We start from the raw sequence: 9,458 nt of genomic DNA, 5'->3' as shown, positions 1-9,458 counted from the left end.
TTGTCACGACGGCCTCCTGAGACGCCGAAGCGCCCCGGGACTCGGCCCGACCGCCCCTCCCTACCCTAAGCGGTTAGGGTCCAGCTTGCTAAAGCCCCTGCCGGTCTCCGCGGGCTCCATCCTCCCGCATCCCTCCGGCGAGCACGCGCCTAAAGCCCAGCGCAGAAATGAGCGACAAGAGGCCCAACGCATGGCGATCCGCGTTTATTTTATTAGGAAGGAAGCAACCGAGCACCCCATGCTCCTGCCAGGCACTCCCGGTGGGAACATGCCAGACAGCCGGCGATCGCACCCAGCCCACCTGTCGTGGAGGTCCCTTCCTTCTCAGGCCACAAAAGTAAACCCCCGTGTACTGCTTATTGTTAGCACAACATCACCAGAAAACGATAACGACAGCCAAGCAGGACAGACAGTTAAGTAGTACTTCCACACGCCCAAACTCAGGGAGCTTTATAACCTTGAGGGAGCATTTGCTACACAAAAGCACTATCCACAGCCAGGGATGATGTAGACACAAGAATAAATAAGGAGAAAGGGGACCCTAGAATTCATGTCCCTTATGCCTCACAGCGACGAAGCCTGGGAAGCTGGTTGGTCTAGCATCTACGCAGAATATGTACACCTTGTTGGGAGAGATGGGGGCAGCCCAAGAAAGCTCCTCAGCGGGCTGAAGAGGGAGCAAGATGGGCTGAGGGGGGCTTGGGGTTCATGCTGCGGTAGGAAGAGGGAAGCTCTTCAGTCCGGTGTGCTGCAGGGTGGGAAAGCAACAACACGGACACCGTCCCACCCTCAACCCCCGACTGGCACAGGGTCACACAATCTGGGTCAAAGAAATAGTGGGGCCCTTGTGGTCATCAAAGCGATCCATGGTCTTGAGGCTGAGGATCATGTGCAGGCCGTAGGTGAAGATGAAGAGCATGAACAGGGAGGTGAGCAGCCCCATCCAGATGCCGGGGGAGAAGAAGCTGGCACAGTCGCTGGCGTAGGAGAACTGCTCCCCCATTACGTTGAAAGCCTGGATCTGGCAGACACACAGACACGGGTCAGAAAGGACCATTGGGAGGCCCAGCAAGAACTGGGACAGGGGCAGCGCAGGGACAGGACTCTTAACTACATGCCCAAGCCCAAGCCTCTCTTCGTCTCTCAACCACTAGCCTGGGCTCCCCCACCTGAAGCTGGGCCACCCCCGCTCCATACCTGGAAGTCCTGAAGCATCATCTGCCAGGGGGAGGGCTGCGTGCGGGCCACGAGGAGACTGCCCTTCTTGCTCAGGCTGCTGACATACTCGCAGTGGAAGGAGTAGATGCTGGGCCCTGTGACCTGGGAAGCATTAAAGTAGGCAACGGAGCCATTGCTGTGGAGTTCGAGGCGCTCCATGGTAAACCAGTGCCGGGCAGACACTGGGTAGAGGCGGTTGGCCAGAATGAACCTGGGGAAGGTGGCAGGGATGTCAGGTGAGCTGGGGAGGCTGGGGCCACACCAGCCCACCCATACCTCGACCACCCCCAGGACTCACTTGAATGTCACTGTGGTGCCAAAGAGTCGTTCATAGGTCAGTGAGAGCCTGTGGGGCCAGAGAAAGAGGCGCACTGTGAGGCTCTGGGAGGGCCTTTGGCATCTTAGAGGAACAAGTTCCCCAGCTCTGCTCCTACCTAAGCTGCCTTGGATCCTTGCAGCCACCTGAAGAAGCAGTGCCCCCACTTGACAGATAGGAAAACTGAGGATCCAGTCACATTGCAAGCCCAGAACAGAGCTGGAAGCCAGGACCCCGGTCCCCCGTGCCACCAGCATGGGGGTCCTGCCTCTGGTTCCCCTGAGCTCACTGCCCCTCCTTTTACTCCCTCTTAGGGTCACTAAGGTGCCTGGGCTGGGCTTTGGGGGCGAGAGCAAACAGAAGGGCATGGTTGCCCCATAAATGGCTCAGGTATTTGCCCACACAAAGTCCCAGAGGTTTTGCTCAAGGGGGAGGTGACAGGTTCCCAGGTAACCTTGAGGTGTTAACAACCAAGGTCCCAACCAAAGACTCGCAAGCATGGGGAGGCAGAAGTCTGAGCAACTCCCCCTCCAACGGCACCCCACGCCATGACACCTCCTACATCCTCACGCTGCCCAGACCCCAACCAGACCATGGCCATCCCCACCCCTGACCTGACCCTGGCTCCCGGCCCCACCTGTGACCCACAGTGGTGGGAAGGTCACCTGTGGTGGCACAGTCCTCCCCAGCCTAGTGCCCTTGCCTGGCAAAGGAGTCATTCCAGAAGGAGCCAGTCAGGTTGAGCTCCTGCACCCCAAAGGTGAGGGGAGTCAGGTCCTCCCACTGGTCCTTGTAGGCCACAGAGAAGTTCTGGGCCCAGAACAGGATCCGGGGAGCGGTGTCATTGTAACTCACAGGAGGATGGATCACAGGTGATACTGGCTGTTTTTGTAGCAGCTGGCGACCTAGCCCTCCAGCCACCACGGCTACATCACGGGCCACCTGCAGAAACACCCAACCAGCCTTCTTTCAGCAGCCCTGGGAGAGTGTCACGCCTCCAACCCAACTGTCGTGCCCTCCTTCCTCTCCCAACAGGACACACTGTCCACTATCTCAAAGTCCCACCAGCCAGAGGAGGCCTTTCCTCCAGGAAGCCTTCCCTGATGCCCCCTAAACCCTGATGACATTCCTAGTCCCTCAAACTTAGGGTCATTTAGACTTAGTGTCCAAGTCTGCCACCCACAAGCCTCATAGGACGAGATGGAAAGCTGCCCCTGGAATGGGGACGCAGGACTTGAGTGCTCATCCTAGCCCTCCCCCCAGAGTCAGCCCAGGGACAAGCCACTCCAAATAGTCACACCACAGGGGTTCTGTGCCTGATGCTTCCCCTATGCTGGGCCTCCTGGGCAGCCTGCCTGTGGCATACACTCCCCACCTCCAAGCAGACTCACCACACTGCCTCTCCCTGCACGCCCCAGAGCCCCTGCTGGAAGGGCACATACCCTGGAAGGGCGGACCGCTGTGAGGGCCGCTGTGTATGGGACATCTTCGGACTTGAGTGTGCTCAGGACCTGCCCGATGACCTCATCTGAGGGTCAACAAGGAGAGCAGAGACTCAGGTCACCAGGCATCCTGCATAAAGAAACACTCCCCACCGTCTGCTTTAGAAACCTTCTAGACCAGCTGAAAGCAGTGTTTTGACTTTCCACTGAGGATCCTTAGGAGCAGCTATTTCTCTTCCCACCCCTGTTCCCAGCCTCCCCTGGAGACAACTGTGGCTTCAGTCATCGATTCCCTAATGCCAAGCCCTACCTATGTGACACAAGAAAATACATATCAATACAGAAAACTCCACATCCACCCACGAAAGGTTCGCGACTGCCTTTCCATGGGGAGTCACTGTCCTTTGTTGCAAATCAATAAGTCCCCAGAATTGTTTTTCCAAATGTCTGCAGTCTTATTAAACCCATAACTCTAGGATTCACGCGGCCTGCACAGAAACTGGCTCCACAGCCTCCAGCACAGAGGGCCCCCCCTCTGCCACGTGGGGTCTGGCTGGACAGGGTCTTCTGCCAGGTGATCCCTGGCTGGTCCTGGGAGCCAGCATTTCCCTGCTCCACTGCCAGCTGCCCCGAGAAGCAGGCGGGCCACCCTGGGAGTGAGGAGGCCGAGGAACTGCAGGCCAGCTCTCTCTGTGGTCCCCACCCAAGGGCTAGATGAGGACGTGCATCCTCCCTGATTCTACTCACCGTTGCCTGTGAGGACTTCCCTGGGTGCCATTAGACCAGAGCTATGGAAGACAAACAGAGCACCAGAGTCCTCAGGCGGCCTGGACCTGCACTGCCCACTACCCTTTCCCCACCCCAGCTGCTCCTCCCTACTAGCCCCACCCACCAAGCCTGCACACTCTTACCTCAGTGCCCCCTCCTGGAAGCCCATCCCACCCCGAGGCTTCTCAGTCACACTCAAGTCCCGGCCACCTGCTCTGTGACAAGGGCCTGGCTAGGTGAGAAAGCTCCCCACCCGCAGGGCTCACATCTGCCTCATCTCTGGAGGCCCAGCTCAGTGCTAGGCACCAACTCTTCTGGCCAAACAGGGCACCTTCTGGAAGGGCTGTGAGGGGGTGGGGAGTACTGGCATCTTTAGCCAAACGGTGCCACCACATGCCATAGCCCAGGGCCTTGCTGCTCTCTGGGCCCCAAGGCTGGTGGCTGGGCCATGTGGGCAGTACCTGGCTGTGTAGGGCAAGCGAATGAGCAGCAGAGCGGGGAGGCTGGCGTTGAGCTTCAGCTCCCGCAGGGTGGCCAGGTCCACATGCAAGGGGCTGGCCCCGAGCTTCTCCTGCAGGTAAGTGGTCAGAGTGCTGACTGCATACCAGTCGACGGCAGGAAGCACCAGTGAGGAGGGGGCCAGGTCCAGGGCATTCTGGGGACAGGGGAGAGGCAAAAGGTGAGTTAGCCAGGGGCCAGTGGGCCTGGGCCAGCCCCCCACACCTCTCTGGCAGCTCTCCTCTGGCAAGCCATACCCACAAAGGCTCACCAAGAAAATGGCCCACACCCCAGCCCCTGACATTCAGGCCCCAGGCCTTTCTACCCCAAAGCCAGCGTCTCTGCTCCCTAAGAGTATGAGGTGGCCTTTGTTGTTGTTGTTGTTGTTTTTTGGGGGGGTGGTTGACTCAGAAGAGACTCAGACCCAAGTAACCCTGATACGAGGTAAGAGTACAGTTCTTATGCTGGGAGAAGGAGCACAGAATGTCCCCCATGGCCCCTGGCTGGGAGAGGACTCTTACCTCTAGGTTAGAAAAGGCGCTGTCCTGCTTGTTTCCAAACACACCGCCATATGCTGTGAAATCCTCAATGCTCAGCTAATAGGGAAATAGGGGGGACATCTGAGGAGGTTTGGCAAGGAATGGGGGCCAAGGCAGGGGACAGCCACCTTCCCTGTACATTCTCAGGGCCAGCAAAGTCTCACTGAGAGTCAGGTTCAGTATGGCGGAGCGCAACTGTGTGTTGGTGGGGGTGGGGTGGGAGACTCACCTCTTCCCTCCAGCACTCTCAGGGCAGGGTGAGAAGACATGGAAGGCAGTCATGGGGTGGGGAGATCTGCAGGCAGCTGACTTGTGGTAACTCAGGAGTAGAAGTCAGCTGCCTTGCCCGCCCTACAGACAAGAGGAACTGGGGAGGGAACAGGGAAGCTGTGGGGAGGGGGTGGGGCAGCCAAGAGCATTTGCGGCAGGCCTCCTAGCCAGAGAAAAGGAGAGTCGGCTATGTCCAGTCTGGACAGGACCCTCACCCCGCCTGCTTTTGGCGGAAGGGGACAGAGGTGAGGATCTCAGAACACGCTGGAGGAAGCATTGAAGTCTTTTGAGCTCTTAGGACCACAGTGGCCCCGACCCCATCCCTTTTCCTCTACAACCTACAGATGTCCTTTGTTCTTTCGCTCCTACCCTCCACTCCAATCCCCAGCTTCCTCTGGCCCTTCCCAGTTAGGCCCTGAGGAGATTTTAATCAGCTTCCCTAACCTGTTTGGTATACACACTCGCCCAGCCTCCCCTCCCTTGTGGGCAGGACCTTGATGCTGTTTGGCTGCCTGGGCTCTCAGTCGGAAAGCCCAGGAACTGCTGGTGGGTCCTGTGGGCTTTCTTTAATTGAGAAATCACACCACTCCCTGCTCCACCTTACCCAAGGCTCTCTTACACACTTAGACCTTCCCTCATGGCCTACAAGGTCCTACTTCATCGCCTGAAAACCATCTCCTACATCTCTACCCCTTTCTCTCATCACTGTGCTCCAGCCACACCAGCTCTTCCTGGAGCTGGCCGAGAGCACACCTCGCCCAGGACCCTCGCATTTGCTGTTCCAGGAATGTCCTTCCCCAAACGGCTCCCTCCCTCCATTAAGATCTCTGCTCAGATATCACCTCCTTAGTGAGGCCTGGCCTGATCACCCTGATCTAAAACAGCATCCCAGTCACTCTGTCCCCTTAGTCTGCTTCCTTCCCTAAAGACTGTAACACTGACATCGTATCCTCTACCAACTTAGTATTTACTGGCCACCCTCACAAGAGTGTCAGCTTCCTGAGGGTGGGGGCTTGGGTTCTTCTGCTCACCGCCATATCCGCAACACTTCACAATACCTGGCACATAGTAGGCTTTCCATATTGGGCAAATGAATGAATGGGTGAATGCCCTAAGACTGGGGGATCCTGGCTAGATGTTTTATGTGGATTATAAGAATTCCCCCTTGCAGGCTGGGTGCGGTGGCTCATGTCTGTAATCCCAGCAGTTTGGGAGGCTGAGGCAGGTGGATCACGAGGTCAGGAGTTCAAGACCAGCCTGGCCAACATGGTGAAACCCCATCTCTACTAAAAATACAAAAAAATACAAAAATTAGCTGGGTGTAGTGGCGGGCGCCCTGTAATCCTAGCTACTCGGGAGGCTGAGGCAGAGAACTGCTTGAACCCGGGAGGCGGAGGGTGCAGTGAGCTGAGCTGACATTGCGCCACTGCATTCCAGCCTGGGCAACAGAGCGAGACTCCGTCTCAAAAAAAAAAAAAAAGAATTCCCCCTCACAGCCCTCTGATGTAGGTGGTGTCTTCATTTTACAGATGTAGAAATTGTCATTCACAAAGATTATTTCATGCCTCCAATGGCTGGTTACATGGTAGAACTAGGACTCAGTTCCTATCTGACTATATTATTTACCACCTCCTGAAAAGACTTCAGGCCGCCACCATCTGCCCACACAGCAACCAAGGGAGACTACAAGGGCAATGAGCCATACAGACCACCAACAAGGGAGGGCCTAGCAGAGACATGGTCTCCACGCCTGTTTTGGGGGCAAAGATCCTGGATGGGAAGGAAAACAGCATGCAGGTTATGAGCTCCAATTGGGAAGGAGGATTGGCAGACTCAGGCTGGAACCAAAGTGGCGTCTATCAACTGTAGTGAAACATTGTATCTCGACAAACCTTACTTTCCTTGGCAGTGAAGCCAAGATAATGACATCAGTGTAGCAAGTGCCTACAAAGCACTAAACAGGTGATCATTTTCCAATTATCATTATGATCATCACAGCTAGAATTACAACTCTGCCACCCATTAGCTGTATGAGCTTGGGCAAGTCACTTAACCTCCAGCCTCAGTCTTCTCATCTATAAACAAACAGGGACGATAATCCCCACCCACCATATTGGACTAAGTCAGATATCCAAAGTGCTTGGTACTCAGTAGGTACCTGGCCTCTGACCCGTCGCTTCCTCCAATCAAGTTGGTGCCATTTCCGAGGCTGTCGCCATGCCCACTGAAGCGTTTACTACAGCCCTTCCCATGAGAGCACCCACACCTCCCTACAGTTGGGACAAGGTCACTGAAGCTTCCCTTGGGGAATGGGCGTCAGCGTCATGGGGGGAGGGGGCCTGGCTGCCTCCAGATGACCTGGGAGAGTGGGCTGGGGCGGGCGCACCTTGTCCTGCAGGAACAGCAGCACATTCCGGGGACCCAGCTCCAGGGCGGGATCTAAGTAGGTAGAGAGCTGCAAGTCGCTGGTGATGTGGCCTTCATGAGTGTCGGCCGCAGGAGCCCACAAGTCTCTGGCAGGGGACAGAAGAGGTGCTGTCAGACGGGGGCGCATGCGTACTGGAGCTCTGTCGCCGGCAGATTCGCTGCGAGCCCCCGAGCAAGGAACAGTCCACCTCCGGGCCTCACCACCCCTCGCCTAGGACAGCGCCGGAGTCGGGCGAGGGCGCGTCAGCTGCCACAGCGCATCCCACCCCGGCCCGCTCACCGGTCACTCGACCACAGCACCAGCGGGACCTGCTGCTCCGCCGCTGCCGCCGCCGCCGCCGCCGCCGCCAACGACAAAAACACTGGCAGCCACGGCATCCGCCAGAGCTCCTGGGCGCACCGCGGCCCCATCCGCACTCGAGCCGTCGCCGTGGCCGCCATCATAGCCTCAGCCTCCACTGCCTCAGCGGCCTCGACAGCCGCGGATCAGGTGACCGTTGCCCCCGCCCGAGCCCCGCCTCGCACCTCCATTGGCCCAAGCGCGGGCCAGCCGGCAGGGCCGCAGGTAATTGGACCAAGTGCATGCCACTCGCGGCCACTCCTTCTCACTGGTTGGCTGTACGTGTCTCCAGGCACTCACGCTCCGAATGGGAGAGGGGATGGGGCCCAGCTAGACCGACTAGGACGGGACAAGAGGGACAGGGAGGCTTCGCGGAACCCTACGCCCACCCGACGCGTTCGCCCGTCCGTTTTTATTTCTATTTTTGTTGTTGTTGTTGTTGTTCTCTTCTTTTGTCTTTTTTTTTTTCTTTAGAGGCGGAGTCTCGCTATGTTGCCCAGGCTGGTCTCGAGCCCCCGGGCTCAAGCGATCCTCCCGCCTCAGCCTCCGGAAAAGTGGGACTACAGGAGCACATCGCCGCACCCGGCCAATTCCTGTTTTAATCCTTTTCCTTAAAATTGCGAAAGTGGTGTCTTTTTCCTGCAGATGGACCCTCCCTGATACCGGTGAGAGGAGACTAATCCCTTAGAATGAGGAGTGAAGCGGGCTCAGGATAGCATCTAGGGGAACACCCAGCACTTACATTGGGCAGGAGGAGAAGGGTCCAGAAAAGAGATCAGACAAGGAGCAATCAAAGAGGAAGGAGAAAACTCAGAGTGAAGCGTGGCTTCAAAGACACCCTAACGGGCCGGGCGCTGTGGCTCACGCCTGTAATCCCAGCACTTTGGGAGCCCAAGGCGGGCGAATCATGAGGTCAAGAGATCGAGACCATCCTGGACAACATGGTGAAACCCCGTCAATACTAAAAATACAAAAATTAGCTGGGCATGGTGGTGCACGCCTGTAGTCCCAGTTACAAGGGAGGCTGAGGCAGGAGAATCACTTGAACCCGGGAGGCGGAGGTTGCAGTGAGCCGAGATCGCGCCACTGCACTCCATCCTGGGCGACAGAGTGAGAGTCCATCTCAAAAAAAAAAAAAAAAAAAATTGTGGTCATGATTGTCACATGTGATTCAGACTAGGACTAGGATAGTGGCAGTTGAGCTGGAGAGAGGAAGTGGGTCTCAGGATACAGTCAAAGAAGATTGTAGCTCTTGGGTCTCTCTGAATTGGGGACTGGGAGATGAGGTCACTTGAGGGCTCATTGAGTTTCGGGTGCTTAGGGAAACCCCCAAGTGGCCATTTCCAGGCCTTAACTAGCTGAGGAGAGAGGTTTTCACTGGAGCTTCACTGTATCCCAGGAGAATCCAGCAAACTTAAAAAGGAAAGCATGTCTATTATGTTTCTGTTACTTTTGTTACATAGTTTCAAGGCAAAGACTTCCTCTGGAATGCGGAAGGCAATCTTGCCTCCGCCAGGACCCTGTTGCTGAGCTGCTTCCATCCTTAGGGAAGAAACTCACCTGTGGCTGCTTTTATTCTTCCCTGCATTGCCAGGGGTCCCTGGAGTGATGGCCCTTGAGGCTTCCTGAAGCACCTGCTA

General features: G+C 56.6%; 1 protein-coding gene across 1 annotated transcript; it reads right to left on the bottom strand.

The window, feature by feature from the left end:
• Positions 1-188: 188 nt before the first annotated feature.
• Positions 189-7,984, bottom strand: ATP6AP1 (ATPase H+ transporting accessory protein 1). Its single transcript, XM_032148055.2, has 10 exons — positions 7,759-7,984; positions 7,438-7,564; positions 4,764-4,838; positions 4,206-4,399; positions 3,724-3,764; positions 2,977-3,062; positions 2,238-2,476; positions 1,517-1,564; positions 1,198-1,429; positions 189-1,021 (listed from the first exon to the last, which is right to left on the bottom strand). The coding sequence occupies exons 1-10, from the start codon at positions 7,920-7,922 to the stop codon at positions 812-814; spliced, it is 1,416 nt and encodes a 471-aa protein (XP_032003946.1). The 5' UTR covers positions 7,923-7,984; the 3' UTR covers positions 189-811.
• Between the last annotated feature and the right edge of the window lie 1,474 nt (positions 7,985-9,458).

This window comes from Hylobates moloch, unplaced genomic scaffold (assembly GCF_009828535.3).
Source record: "Hylobates moloch isolate HMO894 unplaced genomic scaffold, HMol_V3 SCAFFOLD_1773, whole genome shotgun sequence".
NCBI lineage: Eukaryota > Metazoa > Chordata > Mammalia > Primates > Hylobatidae > Hylobates > Hylobates moloch.
This window is presented reverse-complemented; position numbering and strand designations above follow the sequence as displayed.

What these genes read in the sequence shown, in the direction of transcription:
- ATP6AP1 (XM_032148055.2), bottom strand. Translation starts at nt 7,922, where the DNA reads ATGATGGCGGCCACGGCGACGGCTCGAGTGCGGATGGGGCCGCGGTGC. An exon ending in GGAAGTCCTCACAGGCAACG is followed by an intron (nt 3,063 to 3,723) that starts GTGAGTAGAATC and finishes GTTGACCCTCAG; the next exon opens with ATGAGGTCATCGGGCAGGTC. An exon ending in CAGCGGTCCGCCCTTCCAGG is followed by an intron (nt 2,477 to 2,976) that starts GTATGTGCCCTT and finishes GTGTTTCTGCAG; the next exon opens with GTGGCCCGTGATGTAGCCGT.